Genomic DNA, 13775 nt, shown 5'->3' on the forward strand with positions numbered 1-13775 from the left:
GAAGGAGTAGGATTCTTTGCAGAACTAGCCTTAGCTCCTTTTGGTCCCCGGGTAATGACCTCTGGGTCCACAGCAGCATTTCTGTACAGGTATTTGTGAGAATCCGGTAACTGCTTTTGCTTTGGGCACCGCGCGGCAAGAAAGACCGAAGAAAATGGCATCGGCTGCATCTTATATACCCCTGGCGCACTGCCGTCAGGGAAGAGGCAACAGCAACCGACGCCGGACCAGGACTTTGGAATTCAGGCTGACTGAGGGTAGCCTGCCAGCAGGATAACCCAAGTGTAATGACTGCAACAGTGAAACACGATGAACATCCAGTGGGAGGGTGTCAGGAGTTGAGCTGGATTCATGGAAGACATCATCAACCACCTCTAAGATTGGGGGGATGGCCAAGGGTCTGTGCTGGAGCAGGTCTAGAAACTCTCTTAGTCTTTTCTTAGACTGAGGGAAGTCCTGGGATTCCCAGTGGAAATGTTCCCTGAGGGTGTGCAGGGTTTCCCCAAAGGAAAGATCTTCTGGTGGGGAGGCAGAAGGAATGGATTTCCTCTGCATCTGAATCCTCATAAGCAGTAAGAGGTTGTTGTTCCTCTTCAAAATCTGAATAATCAGATTCCTCAGAATCCTGTTCTGTCAGTATTTCAGGGGAATGGTCACTCTTTTTGAAGGTGCGGCCTGACTACCCCTGATAAGGGTGATAAGGTCCTCCGCCATTTTAAGCATTTGAGCTTGGGGTGGTGGAGCAGGAGTAAAATGGTGGCTAGAGGTAGTTTTCCTAGGAGTGGCCTTGCCTTTAGGCCTAAGAGTATCCATCGGTTTGAGAGAAACTGTTGTCGGAGGAGATGATGTTGTTTTTTGTCTAGATACAGTAGTGCGAAAAACCTCCTCGGAAGCCGGTGCCTGCTCTGGACCCAACCAAGGCAGAGACAACCAAAGGTTAGGAAGACTAAGAAGATTTCTGCGGCATACCGGACTCCGAAAGGGTCTCAGTAGAGGCCTACGAAGGTATCGAATCAGGCATCAGAGGCTGCAAAGGCACCTCACTGAATTTCGGAGAACTGACGACCTGCTTAGCGGTAGAGTCGTCAGAAGGCTTAACCTTGTGTGGTCTGTCTCTATCTTTATCCTTACGTTTTTTCAGAATGTCTATGGATTGTTGGCTGATGGACGCCATTTTGGAATGCGAAGACGGAAGATGAAAATACCTGGCTATAAAAAGAGCTCTACGACGAATGGTTCTTGTGATAAAGAGGGCACAGAACCAGCAACGATGACGTCATGGTCTGGGCCTAAACAAGTGACGCAGTATGAATGGAAGTCTCAGTGTGGTGTTTGCTTTCCACAGGCGAGACAATTGCTAACTTTTTCGGACATCGGTTAGTACAAGAAAAAAGGATCCCCAATGGGGTACTTAGCTTTAGAAGTTTTCAGCTGCAATTCAAACTCTGGTAGCGGCACACTTGTGAACTGCTTCTGCTACGGGCTCCACGGCAAGAAAGACTGATGTAATGGCGTCGGCTGCCTTCCTTTATAGCACTGACGACCTGACATCAGGCAGCAAGCTACAGCAGCCGATGCAGAAAACCACTGACTTTGGTATTCGGGCTGCCTGAGGGCTACCATAGCAGGGATAACCCACAGGTGATGACTGCAACAGTGAAACACGAAGAACATCTGCAGTAAGAACTTCTCCAACTAAAATCTGCAGAACACCACTAGGTCACTCAGAAAGTGGTTCCCCCTGAATGTCTATAACAGAAGTCTGCAAAGCCTAACTGGACGTGCTTCAAGCCAGATTCTCACCAGCTCCAACCCAGTTGCGGCAGAGGAATCCCAACAACAAAGCTGGGCAAGCCTCTGGGTTCTCACTGACCTTGGAAGAAACAGCTGGTGGAGGACGGACTGCTGACGATTCCGGTTGTAATTTAACCTTCTTCCTCCCTAATGGCTTACGCTTGGGGCGAGAAGTTCCTTCCCTTGAATCTTTAGTGAGAAGCTTAAGGTGTTGATTCTCAAGATACAAGGCAGGGGAAGACAGCCTACTATGTAAGGTCTTCAGTATGAAACCCTGACAAACAGAACAGATCACACCTCTCAACCACTTAATGCAAGAAATCTGGACAAAGCCATAAATAATGGGGTAACAAAGGCCCAAACATAGGGGCAATTTTTAAATACTGCTCTGACAAAGTTAGAAAGTTGATAGAATAACAGGTTTTGCATTAGCATGAATTTTCTGAAGGACAGTCTGAAACTCAAATCTCTACCATTATTTTCTGACTTCAGTCCTCATTACTACTTAGCCAATGAACTACCAGAAAACTGCAGTTTTTATGAGAAAAAGACCAAAAATATGAAGCAAACATCTGGACAGTTGAGAGGTATGAACAGGTCGTGCACGGTACGGAGAAGCTCCTAAGCAAAAGAAGACACTTATTGTGGCAGTCTTTATGGTGAATCTGTCTCCTGCAATGGTATTTACCCTTCTTGGATGACATCAACCCCAATGCAAAAAAAAAAAAAAAAGCTAAGAAAAAATAAAACATCAATGAGGTACTTTATCTGCGATGTCTCGGTATCAGCAAGATGAAACAAGCATTGAAACCAGCGAATGAAAACTGAGTTCAAATGGATGGAAATGACGTAGACGTTCAGACTGACGATCTGCAGTAGGCTTTAGTATACTGGCCGACATTGGGTTAGCCACGACAAGGAATCACATATATCAGGAATACTGCTACAGTGAATGTAAGGACATCTGACAGTCCTGATCCACCAGCTCACAGAGACGCATCCTACTTTTACATGTGTAGGGAAAAGCAGCCCCTGCATGTCTCCAGATAGGGATGGCCAAGACAAGGATTCAGGGCTGCTGCTGCAAATGGTGTCCACCCATAAATGGACAATACAGGATTCCTGCCTTTTGGTCCATGAGTCTTCTGAAAGTTACCACAGTCGCCAGGCTGTCTTTTGGGCTACTGCTGAGTTGGGTGATCCAGTATGCCATGTCAAAAGTTTACTTTCAAAATATTGACAGTTGGAACACTGAAACCGCTTCCGCAAATTCCGAACTGAATCTTCTCAAAACCTCGGATGCCGATGTCCCAAACTGCAAAATCTCGCCCACTTTTTGACCCATGTTAGCACTAGTTTGTAGGTGTGGCGCAGTCGGAGATGTCGACATTCGATGTTTTTCAACTTTTGGAAGATTCGGAGGTACAGGTTTCGTGGAAACGTTTCAATGGTGTGCACATTTGTGCATGTGCTTTCGACATTTTTAAAGGTAAATCTATGTCAAATTCAACTTATGCGCAGTTTAATGGAAATGTTGAAAGAACGGTCCAGAAAGTGAAACAATTGATAAAAACAACACCGATGTAAAAGTGACTGAAATTAATCTAATAGTAGAGTAAAGAAATACTCCACTGCTGGTCTAGTGTCTGCATTACTACTGTCCCATATGCTGTACAGTAAACTTACTATGTATTTCATTGATGACTCCCAAGAATACAAATTCATTAAACAGAGACAGAAGCAGAGTAAGACAAGACAAAAGTTCTTTTACAACAGCTGAACTAGAATTATTTCCAATGTCAGGAAGAATGGAATGTCAGAATTTACCAAGGTATGCCCTGGCAACAAGCAGTTGTTGTTCAGAGGTATACATAAGCAGTTAGGATCACTTACAGTCAAGACTTCAGACTAAGGAAAAAACAGGAAATATTACTCAAAATGAGTAGGAAGCCTGAGAGAAACCAAGAAAAGTACAGTTTTGTACCTACCATAAATGTAGATGTTCGAGTGCTAATACAGCTGCAGTCATAACAGATGGGTTTTCCTGCCGTCAGGCGGGTCCTCGGTCGGCCGAATTCCAAAGTCTAGGTCTGGCGTCAGTTGTCGTCGCTTCTTCCCTGACGTCAGTGCGACAGGGGTATAAAAGAACCAGCCGACGCCATTTTCTTCAGTTTTTCTTGCCCCAGATGTCAGGTGCCCCCAGAAGGAAGGCAATACATAAATTTATGTAATAATGCAATGCAGTATAATCAAAAAACAGTAGTTGCAAGCAAATACACCATAAAAGAATACCCCAATCAGGTTGTATGAGGAGTTGTTAGCCATTAGGCCTGTTCCAGAGGGGAAGGAGGGAGGGAAACCTGGACTGCAGCTGTATTAGCACTCGAACATCTACATTTATGGTAGGTACAAAACTGTACTATGTTCATCGTGCATACAGCTGCAGTCATAACAGATGGGTAGAATACCAAAGCTAAAAAAGGGGTGGTAGGCACTAGGTGGAACTAGGAGGAGCCAGGATGCCCTGCAAAACTGCAGTGGCAAAACCTGCTCTAGATTTGGAGTATAAAGGCAGGTGATAGTGCTTGGAGAAAGTATGCACAGAACTCCAAGTGGCAGCTTCCAAAATATCTTTGGTAGGAACTCCTCTGAGGAAAGCTGCAGAGGTAGCTGTGGCCCTTGTGGAGTGAGACCTGATGCCTGCAGGTACAGTTTTACCATGAAGAGAGTAACAAAAGCATATGCAGTGGGCTATCCATTTTGAGATTGTCTGTTTGGAAATAGTTTTCCCCTTGAGCCCCTGTAGCATAGGACACAAAGAGTTGCTCTGATTTTCTGAAAGGCTTTGTTCTGTCCAAATAATAACGTAGTTGTCTGTGAATGTCCAAGGAATGTAGTAGCCTCTCCCCTTTGTTTTGAGGATTGGGGTAAAAGGTAGGCAAGTGGATAGCCTGATTCAAGGCTACCCTGGATACTACCTTTGGCATAAAGGAAGGATTGGTTCGTAAGGAAACTTTGTCCTGATGGAAAATGATGAAAGGCTGCACAGCCATGAGGGCTTGTAGTTCCGAAACCCTGCGAGCTGAGGTGATAGCCAGCAGGAAGGCTGTTTTCCAGGACAAATATTGCAGTTCTGTTGAGGCAGCTGGCTCAAAAGGAGGCAAAGTCAGTTTCTCTAGAGTGAAATTGAGATCCCAAGCAGGTACTGGTTGTTTCCTTGGGGGTTTTACATTCTTAGCCCCTCTGAGGAACTGCCTTAAGAGGGGGTGAGAGAATAAAGGCGGATCAGTGTTGTATTCTGCAGAAATGGCTGAGGCATGGATTTTGATGGAAGAGAATGAAATTCCACTGCTTAGCATCTCAGCTAGGTACTGTAATATTTGAGGTAAATTTAGTATTCCAGGGTTCTGGCCCTTTTTCTCATTCCAAGCACAAAACCGTTTCCATTTGGCGGAGTAGGCTTTTCTAGTAGAAGGTCTTCTGGCCTCCAAAATGACATCCTGTACCTCCTTGGAGAGTAGGGTCTGTTGTGATTTTAAGGAATCTTCCATGCGGCTAGATTGAGTGTTTTCAGATGACTGTGAAGAGTTTTGAAGTTGTGCTGAGTCAGTAGAAGAGGCATTAGAGGCAGGATCCATGGTGGGGAATGCGTTAGGCTCCTCAGGAGTGGGTACCAGTGTTGTCTTGGCCAGTCTGGAGCGATGAGAATCATCTTTGGTCTGTCTGCTCTGGATTTTAATAGAACTTTGGGCAGCAGAGGAAGAGGTGGAAAGGCATAAACTGTCATTGTTGTCCAACTGAAAGAGAGTGCATCCACTTTCCAGGCCTGTGGATGAAAGGTCCTTGAGCAGAATTTTGCCAATTGGTGATTTCTGTGGGAGGCAGAGAGATCTATGTCTGGCCTTCCCCATGCTTGAATTATTCTTGAAAAAAACTTGAGGATGCAACTTCCATTCGTGTGGATCTGTCATATTTCTGCTTAGGTTGTCTGCCAGCGTGTTTTCCTTGCCTGGCAGGAACTGTGCTTGAAGCTCAATTTGCACTTCTAGAGCCATGTTCCAAAGAGACATGTCTAGCCTGCATAGGGGGTATGAGTGGGTTCCTCCCTGTTTGTTTATGTACCACATTACTGTGGTGTTGTCTGTCCTTTTCAACAGCTGGCCTGGATGCAGAAGGTCTTTGAAAGCTATAATAGCATTTATAACTGCTAGCATTTCCTTTTGATTGATGTGTAGGTGCTTTTCCTTTTGTGACCATCTGCCCTGAATGCACCGATCTGTCATGTGCGCCCCCCAGGCATAATCCGAGGCGTCTGTTGTGATGGTTTGACTTGCTTGAGGCTTGCAGAATGGGAGACCTGTGTTTGTTTGACATGCTTGAGCCCACCACAGAAGTTCCTTTTGAAGACATGGAATTAGTGGTATTATTGTTTCCAAGCTGTGGCTGTGCTGACACCATAGGTTTTTCAGGTACCATTGAAGTTTCCTCATATGCAGCTTTGCACATGGGATTAGTAGGATGCAAGATGCCATGAATCCCAGAGCCTGCAAGATTTTCCTTGCAGTCAGCCTGGTGAAAGTTGCCAGTTTTCTGAAGTATTGAGTTAGTTGCCCTTGTTTCTCTGGCGTGAGGTAGGCCATCTGGGTGTTTGTATCCAAGCTGGCACCCAGGAAAATTATTGTTTGAGAGGGTATTAGCCTTGATTTCTTTTTGTTGACTGTGTATCCCAAGGAATTCAACAACCTTATTACAAAAGCCAGATGTTTCAAAAGTATGTGCTTGTTGTCCGCTTGGATCAGGCAGTCGTCCAAATATGGGTATATTTGTATCCCTTGCAGTCTGCAGTAGGCAATTACTGATGCCAGGCATTTTGTGAACACTCTGGGCGCAGTAGATAAGCCAAAGGGCAATGCAGAGAATTGATAATGTGTTGAACCTGCAAGAAATCTGAGGTATATCCTGCAATCTTGTCTGACTGGGACATGCAGGTATGCCTCCTTGAGGTCCAGTGTTACCAGCCAAGACTCCTTGCCCAGCATGGGAAGAAGCTGCTGTAATGTGAGCATCTTGAATTTTGGCACGAGTAAAAATGTGTTTAGGATGGATAGGTCCAAAATAGGTCTCCAATCTTTGCCCTTCCTTGGTACCAGGAATAGTCTGGAATAAAAACCTTGACCCTGTTCTTGTGCAGGTACCTCTTGAATAGCTTTCATGTCCATGAGATCTGAAATTTGTTTTGTGCCTCTGCCCTTTGATTGTGTGGCAGGTTTGGCATGCCTCTCATTTTGGAAGGGTGTGAAAGTGGAATCTGTAGCCTCTGTCTATAATGTCCAGGATCCATTTGTCTTTTGTGACAATATGCCAATTTTTTGAAAATAATGCCAGTTTTCCACCTAAAGGTGCTGCCATTTGAGCCTTGCTTGGCATGCAAAGGGGAAAGTCATTGGTTCTGCTTTCTGAATGGTTGTGAACTATCCTCACTACCTCTTTGGGTAGGTGCTTGCCATTGTCTGCCTCTAAACGATCCATGAGATTGCCCTCTACCCCTCGGGCGCCTGTATCTACCTCTTTGGGGTCTGTCCGTGGCTGGAAAGGACCAATTTTTTGAAGGCCAATTTCTACTGAAACGTGGAGGTTGTACCTGTAGGAAATCTTTCACTGTTTGCATTGATTTTGCCTTTTCCTCCATTTTCTTTAATACCTCCTCAGCTTTAACACCAAACAATACATCTTTTTGCAGAGGTGCATCCAGTAATTTAGCTTTGACATGATCTGGCAAGGTTTGCTCTTTGAGCCAAGCATGTCTGTAACAGCAGCTCTACATGCGGCCTCTAAAGCATCAAAACCACATTGCAAGGTATGTTTACCTACTTGTTCTGCACTATGTATCAAATCCTGCAACACCTTCAAATCTGGTTGTTCAGGTTGTGACATTTTGCTTCTCAACTGTGATAACAGAAACTGTTGGTACTTTAACATATGGAACTGGCAGTTTAACGCCCTCATGGATAAGGTGGCAGAGGTGTATACCTTTTTCCCCCCACCTTTCTAAAGCTCTGGAATCCCTCTCTGAAGGTAAAGGATTTTTAGCAGTGGAGGCCTTAATTCCCTTGGGGCCCTGTGAGATAGTTTCTGGGTCAGCCGCATGGCTTTTGTATAGGAATTGGTGCGAGTCAGGAACCCGGTAATACCTGTCAGGCTTGACTGGGGCTGGAGGTAAAGAGTCTGGGTTAAGGCAGGACTCCGAATACACATCATCTGGGTTAAGGCAGGACTCCGAATACACATCATCAAGGATATCTAAGACAGGGGGTATAGCCAGAGGCATGTGCTGAGGGAGCAAGAGAAAATCCCTAAGCCTTTTCTTGGAGTCTGAGTACTCTTGACCTTCCCAGTGGAAGTGTTCCCTCAAGGTATGCAAGGTTTCCCCAAAAGAGTAATCCTCAGGGGGGGAGACAGAGGGAATGGTCTCCTCTGCATCAGAATCTTCAAAAGGGGAGTAAGAATGTTCCTGGTCATCAGAATGTTCTGAAATAATGGAAGCCTGGTCCGAGGAGGGGGATTCTTCCTCCACTCTGGTCCTTTTTTCCAGGGGGGGTTGAGAACCCCTGATAAGAGAAATTAAGTCCTCAGCCATTTTGAGCATCTGCTTTTTAGGCATGGAGCCTTGAGATGGGCCCTGTGGGGTTTGTTTTTTAGAATGCATGGCTGTCTTAGACTTAGTGAAAGCCTTGATGGAAAAAGAAGAGGAAGGCCTGAAGACACCTTGAGAGGAGGCAGACCTGTCTAAACTCTGAGTTTCACCGCCAAGAGTGGCTTCGGTATCTGTAGTCGGGGTGTGGGCCGAAGAGCCTGCAACCTCGGATACAGAAGACACCGCCAATGAACTGTCGTCGGTAGTCAGGGGCTGCGTAGGCGCCTCGCTGAGAACCGGACCACCTGTAGTCGGCTTTGGCGTGGTGTTGGTAGAGGCCGCGGACCTCGTGTGTCGGTCCTTATCTTTGCGTCTTTTAGTCAAAACTGGAGTCGGAGTATCCGACATTATGTAGTTAAATTTTTTGCCAAAAAAGTGCTGGGCGAACTCCGCCCGACGCTTAATGGTGCGTTTGTTGAATGTAGCACAAAAACGACAGGCCGAGACGTTGTGGTTTGGGCCTAAGCAAGGAATGCAGAGGGAATGAAAATCCTTGTGCGGTATTTGCTTCCCACATGAAATACAATTATTAACTTTGTCTGACATCAGTCTGAGGCAAGAAAAGTTTCCAACGGGTACTTAGCTTTCAAGAAGACTTCGGTTGCAGATATTCGTAATCTCAGGAGCTGGCCGACCGGCACTTGCGAACTGCTTCTGCTTCGGGCACCGCGCGGCAAGAAAGACTGGAGAAAATGGCGTCGGCTGGTTCTTTTATACCCCTGTCGCACTGACGTCAGGGAAGAAGTGACGACAACCGACGCCAGACCTAGACTTTGGAATTCGGCCGACCGAGGACCCGCCTGACGGCAGGAAAACCCATCTGTTATGACTGCAGCTGTATGCACGATGAACATCTGGAAGAGCTTTTCCATAACTAAAATTAAATCAGCAAGTCTGCCAAGGAGTCTAGAAGTATATCCAAATACTCAAGAATGTACAGAGGAACTATCACAAGACACTGATAGTCCAGGTCGCTCTTCAGCTGCAAGTACCACTGATGTACTTGTTTTCCCAATACAACATGTCTTTGATATAGAAGGTGACCTATAAGAATGCCAGTTCATTATACTGTAGCTGATGAGTTTGAGATTTCAGCAGACAATTTTTGAATGTCTTCTCAAATATTACTTTTCCATGTCAAGTAAATTCAAAATAATGACTGCTATAAAATGTTTAAACTAAAACTCAATCTAATAGATAACTTATACTTTTGTCTTAACATGTCTGTGTCAAAATCATAAAGAAAATACCTGCCTAGAAAACAAGGATTTAATATTTATTCTGATTTTTTTTAAATTATTAGTGCATTGAATGTATCAATATCATGATGTACTCAGCCATGCAGTGGGATTTTCTGCATCATGTCAAAGCAGCAACAGTAACGTCTACAAACTGAAACCAACCCTCTACTTTCCTGGCTACAGAACCCATGTTACTCAGATAGGTGTGTGTGTGCCCTTGTGTGCGTGTTATATGTGCATGCGTACTCATGCAGGCTCGTCTGTCTGCTATAGTTAGAAAAATAATCCAATGAACAATCAGAAGGCCTCCTGCCGTACAAGTTCTGATTGACAGTGGATACCTGGGGTCTAGTTTATTCTGCCTCAGCTCATACCATCTCAAGAACCTTCCCAAACTTGTAGTCGTCTGGTGGGGATGCAGCCTGCTTTGTATCTACACAGAGGGTTAGAGACCGGCATCTCTTCTAACACCTAGCCTTCTTGCGTACTCGCTCCAAAACGGAGATGGGAACAGTGTGTCCAGACAAGCTGAACAAAACTACAAAAGCAAAGTGTGGGGGGTGTGGATGGCTGTCAAAGCAGGGATGTATGGTTTTGAGGGAGGAGCCATTGACAAGATAAGTACCAGGAGAGAGCAACATACAGGGAAGTTTGCATCAGTTTGCATCAGAGCCAGAAGACAGAAAGTCCTGTCAAATCAATGAGCCAGGCACTGAAGAGTTGAAAACCAGGCTGGGCAATGATGTTGAAGTCAAGATGTGGGCGGGGTCATCTGAAAGTATGCTGCTGAGGGGACAACTCTTAGAATCGATGATTAACCCTGATGGGGTCGAGACTGACCTCATCCCCGATATGCTGAATTCTCCACCAATGCTGACAGGGTCCTCTGACATCAAGGAGATCAATGTTGATAAGCCAGGTACTGCCAGCACAACCAAGATCAAGGTGGCAGTAGCCCTGAAACTGACATTGTAGTAATGCCTCCACATCACATGTTCAGCAAAAATCACCTCACCATCGAGGGTTCAATGTCTGCCTGCCAAGCACCACAGCTGGTCTGGACCCACTGAGGAAATGCATGGGGTAAATGCAGCAAAATCTGACAAAGAGGAGGGTCTACTCACCCCAGTGTTAGCAGTGGGAGATCTGGGACCCCATGTGCTGCATTGCCAAAAATGCCAGCCACATCTTGGTACAGTCGGGCTTAACAGAATACTTTGACCTAACCGTCTTTATGGTGTGTGCTCTTCAGTTCTAAGCTCAGGCTCAGAAGCAACTGAGGGTTATGCTACTGATTTGAGGTCTGCAAACAAGCGCATCCTTAGACAAGTTAGGCCTGGAAGGAGGACTGGAAACCCTTAGTTTAATCTTCTTGGCCAGGACAGTAAAGTCTGGATTAGAAGAAGACAGCTTTTTCAGGCTTACAACAGCTCCAGGATCAACGGAGGCAGAAGAGGAAGAAGCCCTGAAGCCTGGGGTATGGGGTACACCTAACTTTCTCAAGCTCTAAAACACTTCTTCCATCCTTTAGGAAAAAAGGCTTGAACGAAACACAAATACCACATGGCTCAGAAAAAAAGCACCATTTATTAAATACTTTAAACATTTCAGCTGTTCATACTGTAGTGAAATTTTGGCCACACTTACAATTCTTGTGGTGGTTGAATAGATGCAAATCTGAATGAAGAGGTCAACACTAGAATCAGAGGGTTTGCATCCAACTGGCATAGTGTCAGGTGTAGTGTATGACATCAGAATGCCAAAGAAACTGAAAAGTAAGGTATACAAAACAGTGGTCTGACCAGTACTACTGTATGGTAAAGAAACCTGGGCAGTAAAGACAGCACAGATGAAGAAGCCAGAGCTGATAGAAATGAAGTGCCTGAGATGGGTGGTAGGATGCACACTATGGGATAAATGAAGACATGAGGACATAAGAACAGAAGCAAACGTATTTCCAGTTACAGAAAAGATCAGAGAGAAGATTACAGTGGTATGGGCACATGTGCAGAAAAGCAGAAGACAATCTGGTGAAGAAGATTTGGAACAGACGAGAAGAAGGTAAGAGGAAACAATGCCATTCAGCAAAGAGGTGGATGGTGTGGTGTGAGAGAAGACCTGCGACAGTCAGGCATGAGTGTCAAAGAAGGCAGGAGTGTAGCACTGAATTGAGAGAGATGGTGTCAGTTAACATGACACCCTGACCCCATAAAGAAAATGGGGAAAAAGGGGGTTGATGATGAGGACTGCAATTCTTGAACCCTTTTAGCGCTTTCTTGTCGAGTGATTCGGCCACAAACCAAACCTGAAACTAACACACAAAACTCAATCTCAAATGGCAATGACAATGCTACAAGAAAAACAAAACTTTTGTAAATCAGGCAAAGAAAAACAAACTGTAGACTATTTTGCACAAAAAAAGACAAATCACCTAGACAAAATTTTGGAAAGTACAGCAGTGGAGATGATCAACAGCTGTGCAGAAAGACTGCAAAAACTGGTTATGGACAGGGAAGGCAGGAGATGGCACAAAGTCAGAAGAGGGAAAGGCAAATCAGCTGCAAATCTCAAGAAAACAAAAATATTGACCTTTTTTGAAATTGCCACCCCCCCCCCCCTCCCCAGTAGTGTTCCTAAGGCAACCCGCTGATTTGTAAATAAGAATTTGGAGAAAATATAAAATAAAAGCTTCTAAGTATCTGCAGCCTGAGGCTACATTTAAGCAAGACAACCTGACTTCAAGTGCCGCTGAAGAGACTTTGAGAAGGATCACATTACCAGAGCCATGTAAATAAGTGAGGAGAGGAAACTGTCAATGCTGGACTGAAGTCCTGCAAGTCTCAATCCTACGTAATGAGGTTATTTCCAGTCCGAGATGTTCAGTTTGTTTATGCAAGATAAGTACCTAACCCAACTGTCAGGCTGTTAATTTTAAGGCAAACTTCCTAAGTACAGCAGGATAAGACAAAACAGAATGTGCACAAATATTTGAATATCATGCTTCCTTTTTTCTTTTCTCTTTTTTAAATAAGCATCTTTATTAAATGCTTCCTTTGGTGTAAACTGCAATACAATCTGAGAATTCAGTGCTCTAAATGACAAAATATAATCTGTGCAATCAGTCTACTACAGTGACTCAAAGATAAAATCTCACCTCCTATTGTGCTTTCCTGAAATTCATGAAACTGTCCTTTTACAAAGCGAAGTACTAAACTGGATTTACCAACTGCAGACTCGCCCAGAAGTACTAGCTTGAACTGACATATTTTATTCCCAGTGTTTGGTCCATTGGGTCTTGATGCTGCTCCTCGATTTGCCATGACCTAATTACACAGCAGATGCCTGCTGAGATGAAAAAAGAAAAGGAAATGGTAAATTACAGCAAAAAAAAAATTATACATATAAAATAAATGACATGTCAATAAAAGAATTTTGGGCACATTCAATCTTCTCAGGCAACTAATTTACATAAACCTACCTAAACCCAATACCAACAAAAGCTAGCAGTCAGACCAAAAATGTTGGCCTACATTCTCTACTTTTGGCCTTCACTGAAGCATGTGCACACGTTTAAGAAAATACAGTTTTAGACATTGAAACTAAAACGGCTATCCATAGACTCTATGCACCAATAAAAAAAGAAGTTAGGTCTTACCATAACGTTCCGTCTGTGTTGTCGATCTTCATCTATTCTCGACTTCCAGGTTACAGTTCCGATCGTCGGAACCGATCCGGTCATTATACAGCTTGTGTCAGCCAAAAAACTCTCGAGCTAACAGTCTATCCACAATGCCCCTCTCTACATGACCTCAGATCGAGTTTGCAGACTTACAGAAACAATACAGTGAGACCTAACAAGTCAGAAGCCATATCCAAGGTGTATCCTAACAGGGAATTCCCAGGACAGCAAGTCTCTCCACCAGGACTCCATAGGAGGGGGGCAGGTGAAGTGGGACAGAAGAATAGATGAAGATCGACAACACAGATGGAACGTTATGGTAAAACATATGTTGTTGAACTTCATCTATTCTTGACGTCTGGGACAC

At 44.5% G+C, this 13775-nt stretch overlaps 1 protein-coding gene across 1 annotated transcript in view; it reads right to left on the reverse strand.

The window, feature by feature from the left end:
- Window positions 1–13077, reverse strand: part of LOC122793028 (ras-related protein Rab-5A-like) — a 741974-nt gene extending 728897 nt beyond the window's left edge. The window contains exon 1 of the mRNA XM_044060682.1: window positions 12884–13077. Coding sequence (XP_043916617.1) covers window positions 12884–13049 — 166 coding nt within the window. The 5' untranslated portion in view covers window positions 13050–13077. The remainder of the gene's footprint in view (window positions 1–12883) is intronic.
- Between the last annotated feature and the right edge of the window lie 698 nt (window positions 13078–13775).

The sequence above is a fragment of the Protopterus annectens genome, chromosome 2.part0 (genome assembly GCF_019279795.1).
Source record: "Protopterus annectens isolate FY-2018-M chromosome 2.part0, PAN1.0, whole genome shotgun sequence".
NCBI classification, from domain to species: domain Eukaryota; kingdom Metazoa; phylum Chordata; order Ceratodontiformes; family Protopteridae; genus Protopterus; species Protopterus annectens.